Source organism: Lycium ferocissimum, chromosome 1, assembly GCF_029784015.1.
Source record: "Lycium ferocissimum isolate CSIRO_LF1 chromosome 1, AGI_CSIRO_Lferr_CH_V1, whole genome shotgun sequence".
NCBI lineage: Eukaryota > Viridiplantae > Streptophyta > Magnoliopsida > Solanales > Solanaceae > Lycium > Lycium ferocissimum.
This window is the reverse complement of record NC_081342.1, coordinates 62,915,894-62,930,358: the sequence shown is the minus strand read 5'-3', so window position 1 is coordinate 62,930,358 and position 14,465 is coordinate 62,915,894. Positions and strand designations below refer to the sequence as shown.

Here is a 14,465-nt window from a genome sequence, read left to right as displayed (position 1 = left end):
AATTGCTTGTTCTTGTGCTGAGGGTATGCTGGAAACGTCTCTACCTTCCAAGGTAGGGGTAAGGTCTGCATACAATCTACCCAAGTCTCCATACACAATACCTTCCTCAGACCCCACTTTGTGGGATTTTACTGGGTATGTTGTTGATGTTGAGTTCACTGATGTCTATTTTGACTGTAGTAATAATTTGGATAATGTGCTTAGAGTATTCTGCACCCCTCATTCAACAACAACATACCCAGTGAGATCCCATAATTTCAAAAGATAGTTCTCCAACACACTTATGTACTTAGTAGTCTCACTATATGTACATCTACAGCTTGTAAAATACCTCCCTCCATTATCCTTCAAACTATTGGCACTGCAGGTTATTATAATTTAGACTTTCGTCAAGAGATATAGCATAGTTTTATTAACCTTGTACATTTTTCGCTGGAAGAAAAAGAACATTCAAATTCTATCGCACAGAAAGGCAAATGTGTTTTTTCGGGGGGGGGGGGGGCTTAATTAGAAGAATAGTTTTATTTATTTCACACAACCAAAAGGTTACATAGTCCTTAGATATTACATAGAGGGATATTTCTATTGAAATTTATCCTCGTTTCTTCACTTATGAGATCGAAAAACATAACAGTTCTAAAACAACACGAAACTTGATGGGCAAACATAACCCTTACAAGCGCTTATTCTTTGGCATATCATTTATTCAAGTACTAATAAAATCCAAGGCCTTATCTTGAATTATTTAGAGGGCTTTGATTGCTCGGGCTTTCTTCCTATCCGAGAGCAATTTTGCAAACCTACATACAAAGGAAATTATTATAATAGCAATAAGAGTTTACAAGAAACTAAAACCTAATATGATTAACGATATATCATCGTGTAGCATATGCAAGCTAAAGACTACACATTGTATAGAAAATTACTTTGACTTTGAATTATTAAACTTTTGACCATAATCTTGAATAGTTAAGAAAATAACACTCCTACTTAATACTCCCTCTGGTCTCAAATAGAGAGAAATGGATTATTCACTTATTTGAAGTGCCATAAATTACAAGTGGGCTAGTCTTTGTTATTGTTTTTTAATGAGCAATACTTGCATTGAAAAATGGGAGAATGACGTATGTATACATAAGAATAGGGTATATTTACAAAATATGTCGATACTTTTCAGTTTACAAAACATGACAATAGATTTCTTACAAAACATATACGAAATTTCGCTCAAATATTGTGTATGAAAATTGTATGAAATGCGTATATCTGTTCAAGGCTTAAAAATTTCGTGTATGAAAACTATATGAAATATGTATATCTTGCTCAAGGCTTAGAATTGTCACATTTTTTGTGTACGAAAACTGTATAAAAACGGTATGCAATATGTATATAACTGTATAAGTTTTGTATAAAATTCATTCTAGCTTTTTGAAAATTTAATACAACTACAATAACATTGTATACAACCTTCATACAAATTTAATACAACTGCAACAACAACACAGAAAAAATTACAATTTTCTCTAACATAAGTCACGATTCTAACATTATTCACACACTTCATTACCCAATCTTCTAATTCAACACCTAGAGATCTCAAATTCATTACACATTGAAGGACGTCTCCTCAATTTCCAAGGTCCGCAATCCATCGAAGGCAAGGCTTGGAATCTGAGATTAGCACAAACACTTCCCCCCGTTTTCTTCTCTCTACAATGGATCTGGCAGTCCATCGAAGGCGAGGGGAAGAAGGTCTGCGCTAATCTACCGATAGATAAGACTTAGACGAGGATGACGACATTGACGAGAACGGCGACAACGAAGTAGAAGGTGAAACAGAGTCTTCAATTAGGTTTTCGTATTTGACAAAATCGATAATGACAGAGTTAGAGTGCCTACCAATTCACCGGTATAAAATCCATGGATGAAAAGTTTACTGTTCTAAAAAAGGGAAAAGATCAAATGGAAAGGAAATTTATAGGTTTGATGATTTTAGCTTGGGCTGTTGGGGGAGGGAAGAGTGGGAGGTGGAAACAGAGAAACGTGAGAAGGGAAAGGGAAGGGGGGATTTTTAATTTTTCCAGATCTGGTATGTTTTGTAATTAAGTTGTTATATTTTGTATATAAGGAAAAGTATCCTTATGTTTTGTAATATACCTACTTAAGTAGTATTATTAAGTCATTTTCCCTTTAAAAATCAATATCTACAATTAGGTTTTGGCTTTACCAGGAACCTACCTTCGATGTCTATTACTACTTATCGCTGCATTTGTTTTGCCTCTTGTAATTAGCAATATTATTTAGTAATCATGTAGTTTCTTACTCTTTGATGTACATTACCATCTGTTGAACATTTGCGTTGTATCTTGTTATTTTACTGCTATATTTTTTGTGTTTGCTTCAAATTCCTTTTCTGTTCTCTTTGTTTTCTTTGCTTCAAATTCCTTTTCTGTTCTCTTTGTTTCTTTCTCTTCTTTTCTTCTCTTTTCATTTCTTTGAGCCGAGGGTCTTTCGGAAATATCTTCTCTACCCTACAAAGGTAGGGATAAGGTCTGCGTACATCCTATCCTCCCCGGACCTCATTTGTGGGATTACACTGGGTATGTTGTTGATGTTCATGTTGTTATAAGGTTATGTCATCTAACTACTACTAATTTATTGCAACTAATTTTCTTCACTTGACGTATCTAATAATCATTCATTAATAAAAGAAAATAGATTTTATAATTCGACCAAAACATAGTACTCTAATTAATAGATAAAGAATGTGTTATACCTTTTCAGAGCTTCCTCATTGGTTTCAGGATCATCCTTGGAAACTGGTTTCTTCAACAAGTCTTCACCAACTTGTACCAGTAATTTCATATTATCCACTGAAGCATCATCCATTATGGTAGTTGAGCCTTTTAATGCCGGTTCCTGGTATTACGTATAAGGAATAATAAATTATTTAAGGTTAATGTGCTGTAATTAATGCTTGTTCTCTAGAAACTATAGGGTAAGCAATAGAAAGTAACAGAAATAAAAGGAGGGGATCATCGAATGGTGAAGAAAGTTTTCACACCAATTAAAAACATGTACGATATGTTAAAATGTTTTTTTTGAATCTTGAGATTTTAAATATACCATGTGAGATGTTGGAATTAAAGTGTCACTAAATATAAAAGATGACACTTTTTTTTTAAAGCAAATTACCAAAAAAAGTAAGATGAATGAATTGAAACAAACAGATGTGTAAAATATTGTTATAGCTAAAAATCAAAAAATTTGGGGGTACAATTGACGTCATGCCAACAAATTCAAGAAGAAAGAGAGACAGTTACCTTTCTATTAAACCATTAGTTATACTTGCAATGATGCTTACTCTTAAATTTTAGCTTGTTTGACCAAGCTTTTGGGAAGTTAAAACTGCTTATTTTAGAGATTTGAGGTTTTTCGTCAAACTTTTATATATATATAAAAAAATGTTTTCCAATTGTAGCAGAAACCATTTTTATATTATGAAAAATTTAGCTTTTCTGGGGGGCACTTTTGGAACCCCTTGACTGAACAGAACTTAGTGCTCTAAAATTGACAAAAGTATTTTTAAAATTGATTAATCAAACACAAATGACTGCTCTTCAAATATATTTTTATCTTTCGAAAAGTAATTTTAACAGAAAACACTTTGCAAAATAAGCCGTATTTGACAGTTTCGCCCGTTGAAGTGTGTGCCTTTATCATCTAAAAACTTAATTTATTTAATTATATTTTCAACACGTCACCTCATGCGGGGGCATGAGGGCCAAACACATGAAAATTCTTTCTGACAATAAGTGATTACGGTAAATTTTGATCCCACAACCACTACGTACCCTGATATTATATTGAAGTGTGTGAGCTAGATGAATACTTACTTGAATCCTGAGATAGTTGTTCCCAGCATCAAGAGCGTGATAGATGGTAGAAGTGAAATCATCAATCATAGCATGACTTGCTGCAGAAATAATATCAATTATAGGGGTGGTACCATCATCTTGTTTTATCCAGCTTAAAGCACCCCATTTAGCTACATCCTGTGCTTTGTATTTCCCCTCATAATTTGCAGCACCAGTGCCCAATGACAGCAGCAAAATCCTTTTCACGTCCATTGGCTTTATTTTTGCGAATGATGGATCAAATTCCGCAGCACGTTTCGTTACTGTGCTAAGGGCAATTAACGCCTATATAGCATCAAATGATTTTAAGTTACTCGTATTTTTCGCTTTCGAGATTTAGATTACTCCCTCAGTCTAATATTAGTTGTTACATTTCGCTTTTACATGCCCCTTAAGAAATCATAAATAAAAAGTATATGTTTACTACCTTATTCTTATCTCTCTTCAATAAATTGCACTCTAGTTAATACTCCTTTCGTCTCAATTTATGTGATATAGTTTGATTAGGCACAGAGCCGAAGGTCTATCGAAAATAGCCTCTCTACCCCACAAAAGTAGAGCTGAGGTCTGCGTACATCCTACCCTTCTCAGACCCCACTTGTGGGATTACACTCGGTATGCTGTTGTTTTGTAGTTTGATTAGGCACGGAGTTTAAGAAATAAATGAAGACTTTTGAAACTTGTGATCTAAAACAAGTCATAGATATTTGTGTGACTGTAAATCATTTCATGAAGGGTGAATGGGGAAGTTTTAAGTAAAATTATTTGTAAATATAGAAATGTATCATGCTTTTTAGGACAGATTAAAAAAGAAAGTGTATCGCATAAATTGGACAGAGGGAGTATTGATTATCTTCAAGAACAATTAATATTAAGGGTAATAATATGAGATAAAAATTATTAATTTCATCTTTGTTTTGTAAAATGGCAAGTATTTTGAGACAAGTATTTGAAGTAATCTTGACAACTAATATGGGAAGGAGGGAGTATGTGTACACTTTGACCAATATGTTAAAATATTTACCTATCCATGTTTGACTTGACACACCCTTAAGAAGCGATAATCCATGTTTGACTTGACACACCCTTAAGAAGCGATAAATAAAATTATAATCTTACCATATCACCCCTAATTTTTATAAGTCGCCTAATGTTGGGGAATGAATTGAGAATAATTAAAGCTTAATAAGGAATTTTTACTTGGTGTAGCTTCTTCTAAGAGGTAGTTATTGATAATAACTATCTTTTAATTTATTTATTTTTAGTAGCTACAGTGATTTTGTAAATTACCATTCGTAGCTACACCAAAATACATGAAGTTGGAGTAGTTGAAGTGGTTATTGGGAGAGGCTCTCACCCACCACCCAGGTTTGAACCCGGCCAACAACATTTCTTTTCTTACATACTTCCCTAGCTTCTTCTCCTTGTATTTGAGTGTATTTCGCCATATGTATTTGGCTCATATTGTATCTATATGTATTTGGCCTGAGTGTATTTCGTCATATGTATTTGGCTTGAGTGTATTTCATCATACGTATTTGGTCTGAGTGTCTTGTATATGAACGTATTTGTCTCTTCATATATATTCAGATGCAAGACAAGAAGCTCAAATACATATGAGATACAAGAGATATGAGCCAAATACATATGACATACATCCAAATAAAGTTCAAATACACGTGACATCAAATACATATGAGATACAATATGAGCCAAATTCATATGACGAAAATACACTCAAAATACAAGGAGAAGAAGCTAGGAAAAATATGTATGAAAAGTAATGTTATTGGCTGGGTCCGAACCTGGGCGGGCAAGGGGGGAGTCTCGCTCAAATGCACAAAATACACGCAAAATACACAACTTTTGCTTAAAAGTAAGCTACGAATTGTAATTTGGAAAATGATAGCTACTAATGATAAAATCCTCATAGAAGGTAGTTATATCTGTAAGTTTGCCTATAATAAGGGTAAAATAAGTATAAAATGATAAATTGCCTCTTTGTTTTTAAACTGAACAGGTAAAAGTATTGGACACCTATTTTTAGTAGAGACAAGAAGTAAAAGTGGATGGAAGGAGTTTTTTTTTTTTTTTAAAAAAAATTATATTGATATGAGACAAATTGTAACTTATAGTATAGTATTTTTTGTATAATTTTTGAAATCTAAATTTTAATTTTAAAATATTAAGTTGATCTAATTCAATTTAACTTCTAAGATTAGTCATATTGACTCTTGAAAAATTAAAAGTGGCACATAAATTTGGGATTAAGGGAGTATATTTTACTCCCTCGTTCTCAATTTGTGTGACATCTTGACTCTTTCTTTTTGAGTTAGTAAAAGAGAATGACATCTTTAATATTTAGTACATAAAACTTTAAAATGCTCATTTTGCCTTAATGACTACAGTCACACATATATATGAATTATACAATAAGTTTTACCATCTTTATTTCTTTTCTAAATTCCGTGCCAAATAAAATACCATAAGATAAATTGAAACGGAAGGAGTAATTTTTTGAGAGTAGCAGAAGAATTAATATTCAGAAATTAATGTACCGGATTGTCGGCTGCAGCAGCACCATCAATCACATTGAACTTATGCATATTGCCTTGACCATCATCATTTTCAAAGTAATATGGAGGGAACATAGTTGGAGCTGCCGATGTGCTGATGCATATGTCAGACATCTTAGCATCCATGTAATGTGATTTTTCTATCTGTAAATTTGTTTCAAAATAAAGAACACTAGTTACTAATTTACCATATATAAATAAAACAAAAATTCTTCGCTAAGATACAAACGAATTAAACTATTGAGTTTTTAAGTTCTAAATTCTAGAAAAGAAAGTTTACCGGATTTTAAATTAACTATAATAGACACTTAAACTTGATCTTTACTGTCAATTGTTTAGACACCTCGACTCAATTGTTTAGACACCTCGACTCGTCTGCATATGTCAATTGAACATTCCAACTTACAAAATGATGTGCCACGTCAGCGTCGGGTGTCCACGAGACACAGCGGAGAGTTGATGTGTCTATATGTGCATTCTCAAAGTTGAAGTGTTTACTTGTCATTTGAGATCAACTTAAACTGTTTATCTATGTATTACACCTTTTGAAAACATTATTTATACAGAATAAGTGGAATTTTAAAAATACTAATATAAATTTTAAGTTAAAATTATTGAGTTCCGTCGAATCCGTAAAAAAAGGCTTATATCTCTGCCTTTATATTCACTTTATATTTGAAGTTACCTCCGACTTGAAGAATATTGTTGGCTGAAGGTTGTAGATGTCAAAGGATGTAATGATGACATGTGTTAAAGTCTGATTCAAACGAGTCTCTCCCAACTCTTCTCGCAGAATTTTGTGAAGATATTTTCCATCATATTTGGGGCCGTCACTAGTTTCATTTCTGCAATTGAAACCAAATCTATTACTTATATCCATGTTGAAAGTAATATAATCATAATCGAATGGATCAAATGAAAAATAAAGTCGATAAATATATTAAAACAATATGTACTTTGGTGAGAAAATCTTAGGGCCATGCTCGAAGTAAAACGGCACAATATCTTTGGCAGCAAAGTACGGACGATTATTTTCATTAGGAGAACTTAGCATAGTGGTCACTATGCCACCTGTACTTGTTCCTGCAATCACATCAAAGTAATCTGCAAGTCTTGCATCTTTATTTTTGTCCAAGTCCTGGCTCAAAAACGAAGATGCATTAATCGGATATATTTATATAAAAAACTTAAACAGGTTGAGTTCCTTTTAATAGCTTAATTTCTTGTATTCGTCATATTGTTTAATTATTATATTGCGCAAGAAATAACTGTTATTTTGATTCTTTAATTTCACCATAATAATACCTCATATATAGTACGTGAAAACATTTATATTCACGACACATATATATATATATATTACCTGGAGCTGGCCTTCTAGAAAAGCAAGAATAGTACCAGGAATGATTCCTTTAATGCCACCTCCATCAATGCTAAGAATAGTCACCATTTCTCCCACCTCAGCAGATACTGGTTCATTAGTAATTGTCATTTCAGATAATTGGAGTTTCTTTTTTGCACTAGAAAAGTAGCAAATATTATCAATTAATAGCTCAAAGTATTAAGGTTTTCTTGGTGCTTTGAGCATCTAACAAGCTGGGGTTTATATAGTCATGTAAACAGTGTTAGGTGTCATGGATCATTAAGCTCATTTTTCCCACGAGTTTAGCGTTTTGTTTAATGTCTTTCGGCTTTTACTACGACGACAAGAATGAAATGTTAAATAAATAAATAAATAACTATGGATGAATGCGTCAGGATAAGTTTCTAATCTATATATAGTTAATTAAAAATGATTGATCAATTATGTAAATTAGGTGATGTATATCCAATCAAAGTAGCCAAAAGTCTGATGATTGTCATTTGATTTGTTAAAAGTTATCTCCTAAGTTATCATTACTGCTTTTTTAGTAGTACTCCTACCAAATTCTTAACACCGTCCTATATTATAATATAGTAAGTAGACTAATGGCATGCAGCTTCCATTAAAATCTGAGCCATCAAATTGAACAACATATATAGAAACATAAACTCGTTGATCATTCTTTGGAGAAGAACTCAATTGTTGTCACGCCCCAAAACTGGAGTAGAACGTGCTTGACATTTGTCTCGATCTGATCATCGAGTGAATTCCTGTGTTTAACTGACTGTAAGATATAACTTGACCAAACTATCTGATCTAACTTAAAAGGCGAACGTCATTAATAATACTCAATCAATCAACTGAAGCAGAACACAAAGAAAAAAACCGAGACTGCAATCCATAATACCGACTAGGCTAAGTCATGATCATCTAAGAATATGAAATACATAAATATCTTTGGGGCATTACCAAAATACTTTAAAATCTAGAATAAAACAATAAAAAATGATCTCCCCCGGGAAAAAACGGAGGAAATAAGTTGAGTTGGTGTCCGAATCTAGCTAGTTGTGCTCGGAATATAGTCGGTTATAACTAAAATCTGCATCCAAAATAATGGAAATAGGCCCCACCGACTAAGTATCACTGATAGAATACCAAGTAGATTTCATCATATTATATTAAAAGTGGGAATCATCATAGTTGAAAGTTGGATTACCATAATTCCCTTCCAAAGTTGATTGACCATTATAACCTCTTATTATATATTAAATTTTTTGTTGCATAAAATTTGGGTTAATTGATGAAAACCAATAAATGATCAATTACTACCATTGTGAAAGTGTAGAGATGCAATAATTCTAGTCATAAAGAAGGGAATGTGGAACCTCACCTGAAGATGAAAACTTTTTTCCGTTACTTTCCACTTAAATAATTGGCAAAAAGTTAAAAGTACTCTATTTATCTGTTTCTTAGTTATCACTGTTGATATCTTTTCTAGAGTCTCTTTGTTATCCTATTTAATATTTTAATTATTTGGATCTCTTTTTATGACACATTAAACTTAGGCCGACTGTTTCATCTATCCACCAAGTTCAACCTGACCTTTTCAATTATCAATTTCAGTTTTCATATTCCATTTATGTCTTTTTTTAGTAATTATTAGTACTACTATATATTTATCTCTTTTAGATGAAGTCTTTTTATTTTCCTATTCATTTTATTATTAAATCTATTCATGCACATTGCACCCAGTATTCCCATGGTTTCCATCTACTCAGCAAGTCCATACCAACTCTTTCGATTTCCAACCCCAGTTATCAATTTCCAGTTATCAATTTAAGTATTGCATTGAAAAATGAAAAATAGAAATATTAAATATACATTATCAATTAGGATTTGTCTCTTCAACTTCCAAAAGAAAGAGAATGAAAATAAGCTTGCAAATTGAGAGACTTGGTGTAGCTGTTGTTTCACTCATGATCGAGTTTGGGGATTTTTCCTTTCCCTGATTCAATCACATGACCCTTCTCATGCATCTAGGTTTGTATTTTTGTTTGTCAAGTTCTTTTATGATTTTCACAATTAAATTTAAAAAACTAAAATATCAAACTACCAACACTTTACACGCAATTGTTGTGTTATATTTTGTAATAGAGTTATATTTATACAATTCAACATCAATATTTTTATGTCAAGTTTACATATGAAAGGATCTAAAAGTTTGAATTAGACAAAAGGTATATTTACGTGCAATTATATTTTATATACATCAATTCAGTTTTCTGATGTCAGTGACTATTAAATAAATGTATCACAAATGACTATACTACTATTTTTGCAGGCATATGCCATGAAATTGACAATTATCTACTAGGCATCTTCCGGAAACATGTGTTAATTGAAATTCTCTACAACCAACAACTCTTTGATATGTATTTGTATATGTGTTCCTATAACTCATCACACACTTTCTAAAACTATTTATATCGTTTTAAAATGTCTGTATTAATTAGCAAGGAATACACGTGCAACACACGTATTCAGAACTAGTACACTGATAGACAAGAAAGTAAGATTCACAAGTAAACATGTAGTAAATCATTTAAAGTTCAAAAACGGATGTAAGCTGAAAAACGGAGACTGTAAGTTGTAACTGAAAATTGAGTTATCTTAAAAATTACTATAACTTTTACGAAAAGAGTTACACATAGTGATTCTGCGTACGTGAGATCTAGCAACACACATGGGAGTATCCTATCTCCTCATCTAACAATAACTTCTACGAGCGTGGAGTAGCTAACCCTAATCTTGTTGAGACTCACATAAGGAGAGGTCATCTAGCTCTCTCATTTGAGTCTGGATGTGATCATACAAATAATAACTAAGGATGTACTGAGCATAGCTATTGCAATCAAATTGCATATAACAGGTAGTGATACATGTGAGCATATATACAATTAGAAAAATAGATCCTAGTAATGCACAAGTCACATAAAGCAACATATATCAGATGTGTTTCTGTTATTTCATTTCCTTGTTTTAAGTCTATGTCGAGTAACGTGATGAACTATGCACTCGTCTTCTCCCACAAGCACTTAGTCATAAAAGTCTTATTTTATGCGTTTCATCAAGCACATAAGTAGGTTTAACTAAATATCTCCTTCTAGTAAGTAACCCTTACTTTACCTTAGTTATGACACAAATTTCACCTTCCAATATCCACGCGTGTTCAACAATTCAAGATTTACAGTTGGTGGAGCACAACAATCAAAATACGCTCAGCAATTCACTAGAATTAAGTCTCAAGTATAAGGATAATCCAACTTTTCAACTTCCTGAGATTTGTCCAATGCGTAGATTAATTAACTAATGCAACTGCTTAACATGCTCTATACTCGTTCTCGGATCATATGGAAACTGGAAAGGAGGAGTTGAGGTTTACCTCCTTGAAGAAACCTTAGGTTTCCTTCCCTCCTTGAGTTCTTAAAAATTGGATGAAAATATGTGATTTTCTCATGTTAATCCTTGTAAATTTCATGTTAATTGACTTGAGTTCACACAAATATGATTGGGTTATGGCGATGGTCTAGGTGGTTTTTCTCTTTCGAATCTCTCAAAAACATTGAAGAACTAAAATATTTTATCTCTCTAAAATAATGTGTTCTTATATTCTGCGACTTTTTGGGTCATAGAAGCACCTCGTGTATCGCACAAGCATCACTAGACAAACCTGTAATTTCTCTCAATTGTTGTGCAGAGCACAACCATAGAGCCAGACTAATCTGGACTTTTCCTTAGGTTTTGTGCAATGCATAACTACAGTGTCGCAATATTGATAATATTTTGTCTTATCCCACACGAGGGCTATTTGACGCATGGCTTCTGTTTGTATAGGGCAAAATCTGTAGACACCAACTGGACGTATCAAAAGATGACACGTGGCGACGGTGACAGGTCGGATTCTAGTCAGCAAGCGAGGGGCTCCGGAAAAACATACAACATTCTGAAGAAGTAATTTGGTAACCGATACCGGAGACAGAAACTACAAAGGGTCCGGAGGAGCGTGCCAACTCACCGGTCAAACGTCATTCAATGCACAGCCGTTACAGAAGACCCCCAAGAATCTTCCGGCCTTTATTAGCCTTTATCACCTCTTAATCACCTTTTATTGTAGCATCAATATTGGTAATTAAGGGGGCATGATTCATGGAACTTGTACCCCATAGCTCAAGCATAAATAGAGCTTTTCATTTCATTGTAACGGGCATTTGAAACATTACACAACAATATAAAATATTAATATTATTCTTAGCATTTCCTCTTTATTGCTTAATTCATTGAGGTTATGGCGATTCACCGCCGGGAAACTCTAGCTCAAAGCTTCTCCAAGGCCCAGGCTACATATCTAGCTAAGATTTACTTTCGATTGTCTTGTTAATTATTACTTGCTATTTCATAATTTCGGTTATATTGATCCATGTGTCCTTGACCACGAACACAAATTCAACTGTACCGATTTTCTGTGTAAATAGTGTGGCGCCCACTGTGGGGCTAGGAAAATTGTGGTATCATTGTGACATTATCAATTACACTAATTATGTTTAGATCTTGCTATTGGATTCAATTGCTGCAGATATGACAAACACTGCCGATGACCAAACTTATCTCACTACTGACGAAACCCCCGAAGAAGCAATGCAGATCGTGAAGGAATAACAATGGTTAAAGATGGAAGAGATGAAATTCACGAGGCAAACTATCTCAGCACCTTCTGGCAATCCAAACACTGGAGTTAGGAGGCCCGAAGGGACACTCCCAACACCAACAATCGGAAACAATACACCACGTGGAGACCAAATGGAGGGTATAACTATTGGGAACGAAGACGCATCTGGGAGCGAGCTCGTCCCCGATGATCCTTTTGCGAGCGCAAGTCTTGCAATTTATGAAAGACATTACTAATAAAATGGACAAAAGCGCTAAGGAAGCGGAAAAGAACATGAAGGAGCTTCATGCCCTTATGGATCAAATCTCGGGGGCTCCATCGGTCCTTGAGGGTCCAGATGCGAAAAAGTATATCCTGTTAGCTTACAAACCAGAAGCTACCCCGGAGTTGATCTCGAAGAGATTTGAGATGCCGGACATCCCCAAGTATGACGGGACGATAAATCTGCAGGAGCACATAACGACCTACACCATGGCTGTCAAGGGAAATGACTTGAAGCCGGATGAGATCGAATCGATCTTGATCAAGAAATTCGGCCAGACATTGACTAAAGGGGCTTTAACTTGATATTCTCTTTTACCCGAACACTCTATTGATTTATTTGCTATGCTCATAGATATGTTTATTAAAGCACATACTGGAGCACGGAAGGTGCAAACGCAAAAGATAGACATCTTTCGCATAACGCAAGGGGATACCGAGTTGCTCCGTGACTTTATCACCCGGTTCCAGAAGGAAGGGATTTTGCTGCCCGTAGTTCCGGATTAATGGGCAGCTGGGGCTTTCACTATGGGTATCAACCCTTTGAGTTCGGATGCTTCACACAAGCTAAAGGAAAATTTGCTAGAGTTCCAGGCAACAACGTGGGAACAACTTCACAATCGGTAAACGTCGAAGATTCGCGTAGAAGATGATCAGGTAAATATACTGACATCTTCTGCGACTCGAAATCAAGATCACCTGAACCTTGATCGGAGGCATTCCAGAAGCCGGTTTGAACCATACCCGTCAGGACCTCAGACTGACAGAATGGAGGAGCCTTTCCGAAGCGAGTTGGTAGAAAATAACTTAGATGAAGAACAGTAATGTCTACGAACACTGGGGACTGTCGCATCAGAAACACAATAATAAGTACCAGAAGCATCTGAAGATGGCTCCGGAATAGTGACAAAAAAATAAAAAGAAGCACTGTAGGCATCATACCCGTATAAGATACCGAAGATAGCCCGGACTGGCTCCGAAATAAAAAAAATAAAAAAAAGAACTGGGGACTGCCAGATCGACCGAAAAAAATAGAAGGAACTAAAATTAGGAACTGACTAGACTCAATAGATGTCATCGCCACCACAATTCTCTTGCAATGCATTTTTGTTCATTTCCTATAAATTGTCGTATATGCATAGTTGTAAATACTTGTGTACGTTCAAGGAATGGAATGAAGCAAAACTTACACCTTCTACACATTCTCGTATACGTCTGAATGAAACGAAATCATTCTTAAATTTGCTCATGCTTAAAAGCAAACAAGGATTACGGATCCGAACAATTGTGCTAAAATGTACAGGAGACGTCCTCTTCATAAGCACTGAAACATAAGGGCCCTTTTATAAAGCTGTCCAGTTAAACGGCTAAAAGGTCGGATGATTTATTTCCGGTCGTACAGTCAATCGGACATGTTATACTTTCGGACTTTACCAGAACTAGAAGATTTAAATTCCCGGTCATTAACATCCCTGGCTTCCAAGGCGGCGAGGTTATAAAAGTTTCGGGTATAACTAAAAATCCTAGAGTCAAAAATTCTAAGACTAAACAATTTCGGGTATAACTACAATCCCTTGAAACAAAACTCTAAAATTAGAACTTCTGGGAAGACTAAAAACCCA

The 14,465-nt window shown here is 34.4% G+C and overlaps 1 protein-coding gene across 1 annotated transcript; it reads right to left on the bottom strand.

Annotated features, from left to right (window-relative positions):
• Positions 1-513: 513 nt before the first annotated feature.
• Positions 514-8,016, bottom strand: LOC132056977 (patatin-2-Kuras 1-like). Its single transcript, XM_059449387.1, has 7 exons — positions 7,857-8,016; positions 7,450-7,631; positions 7,179-7,362; positions 6,476-6,637; positions 3,897-4,202; positions 2,777-2,919; positions 514-800 (listed from the first exon to the last, which is right to left on the bottom strand). Exons 1-7 carry the CDS (start codon positions 7,983-7,985, stop codon positions 746-748), a joined length of 1,161 nt encoding a protein of 386 aa, XP_059305370.1. The 5' UTR covers positions 7,986-8,016; the 3' UTR covers positions 514-745.
• Between the last annotated feature and the right edge of the window lie 6,449 nt (positions 8,017-14,465).

Excerpts from the sequence above, each read along its gene's own strand:
- LOC132056977 (XM_059449387.1), bottom strand. The coding sequence starts at position 7,985 with ATGACAATTACTAATGAACCAGTATCTGCTGAGGTGGGAGAAATGGTG. Across the intron at positions 6,638-7,178 it reads CAATATTCTTCAAGTCGGAG|ATAGAAAAATCACATTACAT; the intron begins GTAACTTCAAAT and ends ACAAATTTACAG. Across the intron at positions 4,203-6,475 it reads CTGCTGCAGCCGACAATCCG|GCGTTAATTGCCCTTAGCAC; the intron begins GTACATTAATTT and ends GATGCTATATAG.